The sequence below is a fragment of the Oncorhynchus keta genome, chromosome 22 (assembly GCF_023373465.1).
Source record: "Oncorhynchus keta strain PuntledgeMale-10-30-2019 chromosome 22, Oket_V2, whole genome shotgun sequence".
Lineage (NCBI taxonomy): Eukaryota > Metazoa > Chordata > Actinopteri > Salmoniformes > Salmonidae > Oncorhynchus > Oncorhynchus keta.
Window position 1 is genome coordinate 27,505,603 of NC_068442.1, and position 13,350 is coordinate 27,518,952.

The 13,350-nt window shown below is 42.0% G+C and overlaps 1 protein-coding gene across 3 annotated transcripts in view; it reads right to left on the reverse strand.

Moving 5' to 3' along the window:
• Nucleotides 1-152: 152 nt before the first annotated feature.
• The window catches only part of LOC118401261 (enhancer of mRNA-decapping protein 4-like), a 32,689-nt gene continuing 19,491 nt past the window's right edge, over nt 153-13,350 (reverse strand). For all 3 annotated transcript variants that reach the window (XM_035798623.2, XM_035798622.2, XM_052474967.1), the window contains exons 25-29: nt 12,429-12,594; nt 11,966-12,152; nt 9,807-10,026; nt 8,605-8,768; nt 153-3,434 (exon numbers count right to left, since the gene is read on the reverse strand). In XM_035798623.2, the coding sequence (XP_035654516.1) occupies nt 3,251-3,434; nt 8,605-8,768; nt 9,807-10,026; nt 11,966-12,152; nt 12,429-12,594 (921 nt within the window). In that variant the 3' untranslated portion in view covers nt 153-3,250. The remainder of the gene's footprint in view (nt 3,435-8,604; nt 8,769-9,806; nt 10,027-11,965; nt 12,153-12,428; nt 12,595-13,350) is intronic.

Here is a 13,350-nt window from a genome sequence, read left to right on the forward strand (position 1 = left end):
TCCTCGTGAAAACAAACATTCGTATGTCAAAAACTTACAATCTTTGTTTTTCGTGCGAGTTTACGCGGGCTATTTATTATCTTGACAAAATGTACAAACTTCACTGTGGTGTCAAATAGGAGACATGTGAAATAAAAAAAAACACAAATCCATTGAAGTAATTGATTTTTTATTCCAAAATGTCGAGGGTAAAATATACAACACAATCCAAGCACAGGGAACAAAACAAGATGTAAATAACAAAACGATCCACATTGGTCCGGATAATATCCTTTGTAAACTAGGGGGAAAAATATACACTGTATAGCGTTTATGTGCAAGTTTCCTTTCAAAATACAGGTCTGTGATTCTTGCGGCTTAACCCTGATCAATATGAAACATGAAAGTAAAACTACCTAAGAGCATGGAAACCATCCGGCTTTTACACTTCAGGTGACATTTGCTATTCCAAATGAACATTTGTTTAAGTTAATCGAGCACTCAGTGAAAAAGGGTCAGTTTCCAGAAATCCAGATATGTAACATTCAGTACAATAAATGATGGATAGTCCACCTACCTGACCATGGACAGATCCGTCCTCTAACTCTCAACCTTCTTCAGAAAAATATAAACGAGATTCATGTCTGCTTTATGGCTTTGTAAAACAGATGGCTTATAACCTTGAAGACAGTGGTTTGCCTTTTTAATGCATGATACCTCCAGAGCAGGGATTGGCAACTGTCCGCCCGCAGTCCTCCCCTTCGAAGGGCCGCGAATCATAACAGACTGACCAGGTGAATGCTACGATTCCTTACTGCTGGCACCTGTTAAATCAGTGTATCTAAAGGGCAGGTTAAACTATTTTTAATCATTCGAGAGATTGTATTTTTTTATACCTTTATTTAACTAGGCAAGTCAGTTAAGAACAAATTCTTATTTTCAATGACGGCCTAGGAACAGTGGGTTAACTGCCTGTTCAGGAGCAAAACGACAGATTTGTACCTCGTCATCTCAGGGGTTTGAACTGCAACCGTCTTTACTATTCCAACGCTCTAACCACTAGGCTACCCTGCCGCCCCAATGGATTGTGTATGTGTGCCATTCAGAGGTTGAATGGGCAAGACAAAAGATGTAAGTGCCTTTGAAAGGGGTATGGTAGTAGTTGCCAGACATCGATTTGTGTCAAGAACTGGAACACTGCTGGGGTTTTTCATGCTCAACAATGGTCCACCACCCAAAGGACATCCAGCCAACTTGACAACTGTGAGAAGGATTGGAGTCGACATGGGCCAGCATCCCTGTGGAATGCGTTCGACACCTTGTAGACACCCGACATATTCAGGCTGAGGAGAGGGAGTGCAACGTATTAGGAAGGTGTTCTTAATGTTTTGTACGCTCATTGTATAGTGTTCACTGATGAAACTCAGTAATTGAAGCAAAGAAGAACAAGCCAGGAATCACCTTTTAACAAGTCATGCTAAATAAATTGAACCGCCAAAGGTAACCATCACTACACAGTCAAACTAAAACATTCTGGCCTAGTTAAATAAGCATGTTGTTTCAAGACTAATGTGCAGTGTACAGAATGGAAAGAAACACTGCCAAGCTTAGCTCACACTGCCCTATGACACCTTATTCTGTTTTAAGTTTGAGGAATTTTAAAACCGATGACATCAGAACCACCATAAATAATAACTGTACATGCAATTAGATGGCAAGACATCAATAGCAGAGATTGACATTTTGGTATACACTAGACAAGTTTATAATAGGTTTAAATGTATCCTATCGCTCATACAGTAAAGTGGAATCACATACCCAAGCAAATTTAGATAAGACTTACTCTAGCAAGCCCCTATTGTCAAATAATGTTTGTATACCTAATGCACAGATTCTCTCTCGCTGTGCCATTTGAGCCCTTGTTTGCAAAGGAAGACATTGATGAGAGGTACGAAAAAGCCCAGTCACCAACTTTTAGTCAGGCAAATAGTTGGTTTACAAATGGCACAACAGACTAAAGGTGGTGGATGGCAAATGCCCATGCGTGAAGTACAATAAGGCACTTTATAGAAAGGTTTTGTAGCACATAAAGGGTTTGAGATGGAAAACCTACAAAGTCTTATTCACTTGAGTCTGTAACTTGAATGTTTACAATAAACTGACCACAGTGGCAGAGCAGGCATTGTGCAATTGACGTTCATAATGCAACCCAACATTGGAGTGCCAAAGGTCTGTACCAGGCCCCACCCCCCCCCCCAGTTTTGCTGTACTTTCCCACTAGACTTTGTAAGCTTATATAGAAACCACGCATTTTCACAAACGGATGTCCTCTAGAGACCAGGATAAGTACATCAGGTTTACACACATTACTTGGGTATCCAAAAGCAAGCGAGACATAAATCAGTAACAATAATATGTTAGAAGCATTTACTATGGATGATAATTACTTCAAATAAGTCTGAGGCAGTATTCAAGTCATACAAGGACTGTTGAGAGATATATTTTTTAAAAAGGGGGCACAAAAGAAAAAAAAGATTTCAGGGGCATGAGTGAATTTCCATCAACAAACAAAAAAAGTTGCCCATGACCCTATAAAACTGTACAAGGACAGCCATTTCAGTTTCTCAGACTCCACAAGCATACTCCTGTCCTCTTTACATAGTAATATGGTCAGTCTAATATATAGGAAAGAGCAGAGAAAGGCTTTATTACAATACTAACAGTGCAGATTCAAAGCCTACTGTAGAAGTCCCTCAAAGAAAAATACCATTCTGAACTAAAGTCAGAACTTTGGATTTAACAGAATGGTTGAACATACATAAAACATAATAGAACATGAAGGGCCCATCCATCTGTTTAAACAGTCTACATTTAGGATTGTTTTTGTCCCTCTAACGCTTGCAGCTATGACAGGGAAATGGACTGAAATAAGAAAATGGCAAGGTTCATAGATCTTACGATGAACCGGGGGTTTCAAACTGAGAAAAATCCTTCAATCTAAAAGTCCAAAAAGGGAAAAACCAGTCAGTTCTTGCCATTTTTACCACTTTAAAAAAATTAGGATTACAAAAAATAAATTCAATTGCGATGTATAATGCATCAGAGAGAGCCGTGGGTACAGGAAGTTCAGAGCAATTACACAACATGCTCACATCTCTAACTAAATGCCACTCCCCTCAGTACCTCAATGAAACTCACTGCACCTTATTCTAACTGTATTGGAACAGAGCAGGAAGAGAAGGGGCTCCATCGATGGGCATCAAGTACAGAACTAGTGATTGACAAGGCCCTGAAGCATCATCACCAGGCGCCGGGCTCTCTTGCTAAGAGGACTGTGTGGGTCCTGCTGCAGGAACTGGAACAGTTTCTGTCGGACCTGGGACAGCACTGTACTCATGTGGTCTCTCGTCACCGGATCACCATGGTCCAGGTTCATCACAGCATCCTCCAAGTAACTGACACAGACAAAGAAGTTTACAGTGGGCTTTCAAAATAATCAAATAGTACCATTTAAGCCAATAGTGTTATTGGCTTGTGTGTACCGACAAAGCCACCTTTATTTCCTTGCAGCCGAAGGCAAAGATTTGAATGGCTTGATTAAAACAGAGTAAATGCTGTCTTGTGACTGATCACCCAGCAGCACTGTCCCGTTATCCAATCCAGATGGCTCAACCCAAATGAATCCCATCAGATTGGGTCTACAGATATAAAATTAAAACAATCGAATGCATTTAAAACCTCTAAACACAGTTAACTCAATGGTAATCTTGGGGTTTAAGAACCATTAATCTCCATACACTCAAAGTGCCCAATTACTCTATAATTTCAGCTAAACCCATCCCCTCCACCCGACCCATCCCCCCCACATAGCCCCATCAGGTCTCTTATCTACTAAACCTGATATGCCTTTAAAAGCCCTTGCACGCAAAGTACATTTTTTGGGGGACGATGACGATTAAATGTGCATGATATAAGATATGAAATATTCAGGAGCAGCACATCTCTTCTGTGATATATCTTACACACCTGGTTTAAAACAGTTGCACTGTAACAGCCAATCAATACCATGCATGAAGGCATTGGACTGTATGCAAACACATTTTAGGTGTACAGCCCCACCCCACACACAGATTCATTCCCACAGATGGCGTAGATGTCAACAGCTGGCCAGTATCAGGCTGATAGTTTTTAGGGTGCAATTCAAACTGGATTGAGACTGGTCATTTGAGCTTTTAAAGAGCATTAAAGGGACTTGGCACGTCATTGTCTGGACATTATTCCCATATTCATAGGCCCATCCTGTTCCCATAACACACATTTGTTAAGTGGGCCAGAAGGGTGAAAAGCATTACAGCTGCAGTTTGATACAGCTCAACAAGGAGCAAATGTGACTAAGGGAACCCTCCCCCACACACTGCACCGAATGTTGATCTGCCGTTCATCTGCAGTTTGTTTCGCAGGGCGTTTTAGGGTCAACCTGGCGTCTGACTGCCGACATTTTCTCGTGATTCAACATGTCGAATCAGATTGCAAATTACATCCGGCGCTCTAAATCAGAGGTGCTAAGTACTCGCAGCCGGCAAACGCTACGGGTGTGTCCGAGCCTTAAAGTGGCAACATGTAACATTTTGGGAGACCCAGCCAAATTCAGACGTGAGTTATGTCATTCTACTTGAAAGTAAGTCTAAGAAGTAGTAGGTCTGTTCTATGTGCTCAACTTAAATTTTGTTTTAGGGTCTTTTACAGTGCATTCGGTAAGTATTCAGACCCCTTAACTTTCCCCAAATTTTGTGACATACAGCCTTATTCTAAAATTGACGACAGTGCCTTGCGAAAGTATTCGGCCCCCTTGAACTTTGCGACCTTTTGCCACATTTCAGGCTTCAAACAAAGATATATAAAACTGTATTTTTTTGTGAAGAATCAAACAACAAGTGGGACACAATCATGAAGTGGAACGACATTTATTGGATATTTCAAACTTTAACAAATCAAAAACTGAAAAATTGGGCGTGCAAAATTATTCAGCCCCCGTAAGTTAATACTTTGTAGCGCCACCTTTTGCTGCGATTACAGCTGTAAGTCGCTTGGGGTATGTCTCAATCAGTTTTGCACATCGAGAGACTGAAATTGTTTCCCATTCCTCCTTGCAAAACAGCTCGAGCTCAGTGAGGTCGGATGGAGAGCATTTGTGAACAGCAGTTCAGTTCTTTCCACAGATTCTCGATTGGATTCAGGTCTGGACTTTGACTTGGCCATTCTAACACCTGGATATGTTTATTTTTTAACCATTCCATTGTAGATTTTGCTTTATGTTTTGGATCATTGTCTTGGTGGAAGACAAATCTCCATCCCAGTCTCAGGTCTTTTGCAGACTCCATCAGGTTTTCTTCCAGAATGGTCCTGTATTTGGCTCTATCCATCTTCCCATCAATTTTAACCATCTTCCCTGTCCCTGCTGAAGAAAAGCAGGCCCAAACCATGATGCTGCCACCACCATGTTTGACAGTGGGGATGGTATGTTCAGGGTGATGAGCTGTGTTGCTTTTACGCCAAACTTAACGTTTTGCATTGTTACCAAAAAGTTCAATTTTGGTTTCATCTGACCAGAGCACCTTCTTCCACATGTTTGGTGTTTCTCCCAGGTGGCTTGTGGCAAACTTTAAACGACACTTTTTATGGATATCTTTAAGAAATGGCTTTCTTGCCACTCTTCCATAAAGGCCAGATTTGTGCAATACGACTGATTGTTGTCCTATGGACAGAGTGTCCCACCTCAGCTGTAGATCTCTGCAGTTCATCCAGAGTGATCATGGGCCTCTTGGCTGCATCTCTGATCAGTCTTCTCCTTGTATGAGCTGAAAGTTTAGAGGGACGGCCAGGTCTTGGTAGATTTGCAGTGGTCTGATACGCCTTCCATTTCAATATTATCGCTTGCACAGTGCTCCTTGGGATGTTTAAAGCTTGGGAAATCTTTTTGTATCCAAATCCGGCTTTAAACTTCTTCACAACAGTATTGCGGACCTGCCTGGTGTGTTCCTTGTTCTTCATGATGCTCTCTGCGCTTTTAACGGACCTCTGAGACTATCACAGTGCAGGTGCATTTATACGGAGACTTGATTACACACAGGTGGATTGTATTTATCATCATTAGTCATTTAGGTCAACATTGGATCATTCAGAGATCCTCACTGAACTTCTGGAGAGAGTTTGCTGCACTGAAAGTAAGGGGGCTGAATAATTTTGCACGCCCAATTTTCAGTTTTTGATTTGTTAAAGTTTGAAATATCCAATAAATGTCGTTCCACTTCATGATTGTGTCCCACTTGTTGATTCTTCAAAGAAATACAGTTTTATATCTTTATGTTTGAAGCCTGAAATGTGGCAAAAGGTCGCAAAGTTCAAGGGGGCTGAATACTTTCGCAAGGCACTGTAAATAAATGTTAATCCTCATCCACACACAATGATAAAGCGAAAACAGGATGAGACATTTTTACAAGTGTATTAAAAATTAAAAGAGAAATTTCTTATTTCCAACTATTCAGACCCTTTGCTATGACACACGAAATTCAGCTCCGGTGCATCCTGTTTCCATTGATCATCCTTAAGCTGTTTATACAACTTGGGAGTCCACCTGTGGTAAATTCAATTGATTGGACATGATTTTGCAAGGCGACATAAGGTCCCACAGTTGACAGTGCATGTCAGAGCAAAAACAAAGCCATAAGGTTGAAGGAATTGTCCGTAGAGCTCCGAGACAAGATTGTGTCGACGCACAGATCTGGGCAAGGGTAGCAAAAATTGTCTGCAATATTTAAGGTACCCAAAAACACAGTGGCCTCCATTCTTAAATGGAAGAAGTTTGAACCACCAAGACTCAGCCTAGAGCTGGCTGCCTGCCAAACTGAGAAATCGAGGGATAAGAGCCTTGGTCAGGGAGGTCACTGACAGAGTTCCTCTGTGGAGATGAGAACCTTCCAGAAGGACAACCATCTCTGCAGCACTCTACCAATCAGGTCTTTATGGTAGAGTGACCAGACGGAAGCCACTCCTCAGTAAAAGGCACATGACAGCCCAATTGGAGTTTGCCAAAAGGCACCTAAAGGACTCTCAGACAATGAGAAACAAGATTCTCTGGACTGAACAAGATTGAATTATTTTGCCTGAATTCCAAGTGGCACATCTGGAGGAAACCTGGCACCACCCCTAGAGTGAAGTATGGTGGTGGCAGCATCATGCTGTGCGGATGGTTTTCAGTGGCAGGGACTGGGAGACTAGTCAGGATCGAGGCAAAGATGAATGTAGCAAAGTACAGAGAGATCCTTGATGAAAACCTGCTCCAGAGACCTCAGGACCTGACTGGGGTGAATGGTCACCTTCCATCAGGACAACAACCCTAAGCACACAGCCAAGACAATGCAGGGGTGGCTTTGGGACAAATCTCTGAATGTCCTTGAGTGGCCCAGCCAGAGCCCAGACTTGAACCCAATCTAACATCTCTGGAAAGACCTGAAAATAGCTGTACAGGAACACTCCCCATCCAACCTGACAGCGCTTGAGAGGATGTGCATAGAATGGGAGAAAATTCCCAAATATAGGCATGCCAAGATTGTAGCTACATACCCAAGGAGACTCGAGGCTGTAATTGATGTCAAACGTGCTTCAACAAAGTAATGAGTAAAGGGTCTGAATACTCAGGTGAAATTTTTATATAAATTAGCAACAAAAAAATATTGCTTTTTCATTATGGGGTAGTGTGTAGATTGAGGGGAAAAAACAATTTTAGAATAAGGTTGTAACGTAACAAAATGTGGAAAATGATGCCTGAATAATTTCGAATGCACTGTATTTTAGATTTTTTGCACCAGCCGAAACAATATTTTTGGTTATGGACAATATATATTCAACAGCTATTTAGATAGTGTAGAGAATCATTGTACCATCTTATTTGGTCACAAACTGAAATTAAGTAATCCTTCTCACCCCCACCCCTAAAAGATTTAGATGCACTATTGTAAAGTGGCTGTTCCACTGGATGTCATAAGGTGTATGCACCAATTTGTAAGTCGCTCTGGATAAGAGCGTCTGCTAAATGACTTAAATGTAATGTAAATGTAAGCTAACTATTACAGTTTTAGCAACCAGGAAATTGCGTTGCGATTTCAGCATAGCACAACTTTAAAGGGTAACTCTGCCACTTTTCAACCTCATACCCTCATTGACCTCATTATCTACAGCACCTAACCAGTGTCTACATATGGGGAAAATGGGTGCATTTCTATGTTGTACAGGTTGATAAATGAGTTTTAGTTTTAATCCCAACCGGTGATGTCATACAGAAGCATTTTTAGGACCTTCTCTACACTGGTTTGGTGCAGGAGATAATGAAAATAAGGTTGAAAAGTGTTCTTTATGGGAGGCTTGTAAGAGCACAAACCTGATTAAGATCAAACAAAATCTAATCTCAAGCTGCCCATGGCCGACTTATTACATCCAAGGTGTGTAAGAATTTACATTGATGTGTTCTGAGTGTGTGTTTTAGCATGGGTGCATAGAGGGGTCTAAGACAAGTTTGAGCATCAAATCTGTGGGTTACAACATGTTCCTGTGGGTGCACATGCATACCTGATCTTGAGCTCAGAGCGTGTGGCCAGGTTAGTGGACAGCTGCTGTATGAGGGACAGCAGCACTGGCTGGATCAGGGGGCAGGGATGCTGGCCAAACACCTGCTGGGAGTCAATGGTCTCGCACACATACAGAACCAGGTTCAGGTCAGAGGCTGACAGGGCCTACAGGGGAGGGGGTTGGAGGAGATGAGACCGATCAGACACCTCAGGTACATTTTAAATGATGCCCTTGGACATCCCCATGCAGTGGAAGGGAGAGGCTGTGAGACTGATGGGATGGGTAGGTGCTTGGGCGGTATCCTGATAATCATAGTCCTTTTCTCATGCCAGGATTTACGGTATTACCGGCATAGTACTACACAAGGGGCGCTAAAAAAAATGCAAGAAAAGCCCACGGTGCCTCTACCAGAATACTAACAAAATTAGAACAGCGAAATCACAGATGCTTTTAGCTAAATGATAACGAGTGAAAACAAACATAATTGCAAAGACAGGCAAATCCAGCTCATAAAGTTATACAGACTAGCTAGTAGCTACCGAATGATATTTTCGGTGAGTGTGGACATTTACAAGTGAAAGAGAATAAAATAAATTTAGCAAATGAACAAAGTTGTGATTCATACTTTTCTGAAGGAAGAGTAGCATGTGTACACAGAGCAGAGGGGAGTAGAGGAGAGAACAGAGGAGGGAAAAAACACTAGTAGGAAGCACAGGGGGAAAAATGGCAGCTGTACAGATTACAGAGCTCTTTGACTTCTCAAACACGGCAGAAAGACATAAGATATCTGGTGGCAAAAATGTAGTAGTGAATTTCATAGATGTGTTACTTCATCACCTCACAACAGAGACTCACTGGTAGATATAGAACTCTATGGACTCACCTGCTCCCGCTTTCTCCCATTGTGCCATTTACAAACAAACACGTGACTGGCTCAACTGTTCTGGGGAACTACAGTAAGCTTCATGTAAAATAACGTGACCGGTGAAATGAAGAACTGAATCTTCTTTATCTCCTAATGTAATTGCACAAGTTCACTGCAGGTATCAACTTAAAAAGTAGCTACAAATATTAAGTTTCATGAAAAACATTTGAAATAGTTGACGGTAATGAAAAACCCTCCAGTGTTTTTTTCCAAATGCCCCGGTATACATGTTACAGTATACCGCCCATGGCGGTGCATCAGGGAGCAGGACTCTCACCTGTTGGAAGGCCTGGTTGAGCTGTCCCTGCTGCAGCAGCTGCAATATGTTGGCCTGCTGGGCCTGGTAGTCGAGGAGTGGGGTAGGGACGGGCGTGCCTGCAGCAGAGCGCATGGCCTGCATGATGCTGGAGGTCACAGCTGCCTGCTGCTCCTTCATGGCCATGCTCACCTCACCCTTCACTATGCGCTGCACCTGGGTCAGGATCGATTCCTGCAGGCTGGATGTAGGACAGACCAAAATAGGCACAGTAATATAAACAAGGAATACTATCAAAATATTTACAGTGCATTCAGAAACTATTCAGACCCCTTGACTTATTCCACATTTTGTTAAGTTACAGCCTTATTCTAAATTGATTAAACACATTTTCCCCCCTTATCACACACACACACACACACACACACACACACACACACACTACCCCATAATGACAGAGCGATAACAGGTTTAGACATTTTTGAAAATATATTAAAAATAAAAAACCTCCACATAAGTAGAGACAATCTGCTATGAGACACAAAATTGAGCTCAGGTGCATCCTGTTTCCATTGATCATCCTTGAAATGTTTCTACAACGTCATATGAGTCCACCTGTGGTCAATTAAATTGTTTGGACATGATTTGGAAAAGGCACACACCTGTCTATATAAAGGTCCCACAGTTGACAGTGCATGTCAGAGCAAAAACCAAACCATGAGGTCAAAGGAATTGTCCGTAGAGCTCGGAGACAGGATTGTGTTGAGGCACAGCTCTGGGGAAGGGTAGCAAAACATTTCTGCAGCATTGAAGGTCCCCAAGAACACAGTGGCCTCAATCATTCTTAAAATGGAAAAAGTTTGGAACCACCAAGACTCCTCTTAGAGTAGCCGGCAGGCCAAGCTGAGCGATCAGGGGAACAGGGCCTTGGTCAGGGAGGTGACCAAGAAGCAGATGGTCACTCTGACAGAGCTCCAGAGTTCCTCTGTGGAGATGGGAGAACCTTCCAGAAGGACAACCATCTCTGCAGCACTCCACCAATCAGGCCTTTATGGTAGCGTGGCCAGACAGAAGCCACTCCTCAGTAAAAGGCACATGACAGCCTGCTTGGAGATGACCAAAAGGCAGCTAAAGGATTTTCAAACCATGAAAAACAAGATTCTCTGGTCTGATGAAACCAAGAATGAATTCTTTGGCCTGAATGCCAAGCATCATGTCTGAAGGAAACCTGGCCCCATCCCTACTGTGGCAACAACATGCTGTGGGGATGTTCTTCAGCGGCAGGGGCTGGGGAACTAGTCAGGATCGAAGTAAAGATGAATGGAGCAAAGTACAGAGAGATCCTTGAAAAAAAACTTGCTTCAGAGCACTCAGGACCTCAGACTGGGGCGAAGGTTTACCTTTCAACAAGACAACGACCCTAAGCACATAACCAAGACAACTCAGGAGTGGCTTCGGGACTAGTCTCTGAATGTCCTTGAGTGGTCAAGCCTTAGCCCAAACTTGAACCCAATCCGCACATCTCTGAAGAGACCGGCAAATTGCTCTCAATCCAACCTTACATAGCTTGAGAGGATCTTTAGAGAATAATGAATCTCCAAATACAGGTGTGCCAAGCTTGTAGTGTCATACCCGTGAAGACGCAAGGCTGTAATTGCTGCCAAAGGTGCTTCAACAAAGTACTGAGTAAAGGGTCTGAATAGTTATGTAAAATGCGAAATTGCCTTTATATTTAATAAATTAGCAAACATTTCAAAACCCTGTTTTTGATTTGTCATTATGGGGTATTGATGGGGGGAAACTACTTTAATCCATTTTAGAATAAGGCTGTAACCTAACAAAACATACAAAAGGTCAAGCGGTCTGAATACTTTTCGAATGCACTGTAAATGCTTGAAAACGTGTCATTTCCCAAACACTTTATGACAATCAAAACACTTAAAATTACTCATTCCCACATCCTAAAAAACAAAATCTATAAATGCAAGCGCTATTTCATTAATTGCTTTGCAAATTTATGGTTCAATCGAAATTAAGCCCAGGATTAAGGTGTTTGTTTTTCTACTCAACCAATCCATTACACAGCCACTCAACATGGCAAACCAAACTGCTTGCTAAGGCATCTATTAGGCATGTCTGATCAATCACAAAAAAAAAATTAAAAGCCTGGTTGGACTTACTTTCCCACCGTCATGTTGAGCTGGTGCTGGACCTCCGAGCGGACACTTGCTGTGACAGTGGTGGCCAGCTGATCCGTAGAATTCTGGAACGTGTCAATCATCTGCTGTAGCTGGCCAATCATAGGGTCCTGGCCCTCCTGCTCATGCTGCTTCCTGCTCTTCACATGAGTCTCCAGTTGCTGGATATCTACAGAGGAAAACAAATGTCCTCAGTATGACAGTAAGATCTGTCAGGCATATTCAGATGTGCTGTTAGCACAATATAAAAAAAAAACAGCTGAAAAAAAATACAGCAAATGTTTATCAATACATACATCTATGTTAAGAGCAGTGGGCTTTGTATGACAAATGCAGCAAGTTACAAACTAGGCTAAGTCCATGACCTTGCTCTTGGGTGAAACTGCATAAAGTGAAGAAAAGGCCTGAAACGCCGAGTTAATAATTAGTAATAGGATTGTCATACATTCATGGGTTCCCTGCTTGAAGCTGTCATTGATCTGCTGGAACATAGACTGGCAGCCCCTCTCAAACACAGGCAGCACAATGCTCTGGAACGCATCCTTGTAGGCAGCCTGGATAGGCCCCTGCATTGCCTCAGCAGCTGCCCGGCCGATTGCATCTGTGGTGTTCTGCACAGAAAGGGATGCAAAGGCATTTGTGTGTGTGCATTTTGACTGAGGACTGAATAAGTGAGCTATGAGACTACTTTACATCCTTTGATCCAATGACCAACCTAGGCTCTAGAGCAGGGCATGCTAAACTCTTTGGGCCCAAGACCCCATTTTGATATCAGAAATCGTTTGCGATCCCACAGTTAAGAGATGTATTCAACAGCCAATGTTAACTTTTTAATTTGGGGCTATATTAGAAATCACTCACAGTTTTTACAATTCAATCTTAAGGAAGTATAGTTTGAAGGGTTGGAACGTAAATATTTTTTTTCTCCCTTTTTCGATCCACTGTTCTGACTAGCAAAATAAAGTATCAGTTTACATCATTCCTTTTAAAACAAACATCAAATATTTTTTATTTTCTTTACATTTAGCTCAACATTAAATTACTTCACCAATCAGCACAGCTAAAGAAGCTTACTGTGGAGCAGGTAAGCATCTTAAAAATATACAGGAAAGTCATTAAGAGCAAATTGTATTTTGCCGTAAGAGCATGGTTTAATCATAATGCAAGACAAACACACGGTGCTGTAGCGCGAGAGAAGCAACTGTATTATAGCAACCTTAACTTTGATTGAATAAGTCAAACCAACTCTTCTCTAATTAAACATCTGATCCTAATATCTGAATTACGTTTGTAGCGTGGTTAGTAGGCTACAGTAACCTCTGCTTCAGTGGGGAGGGGCAGGTAACCTAAACACACCAGCAAAAATG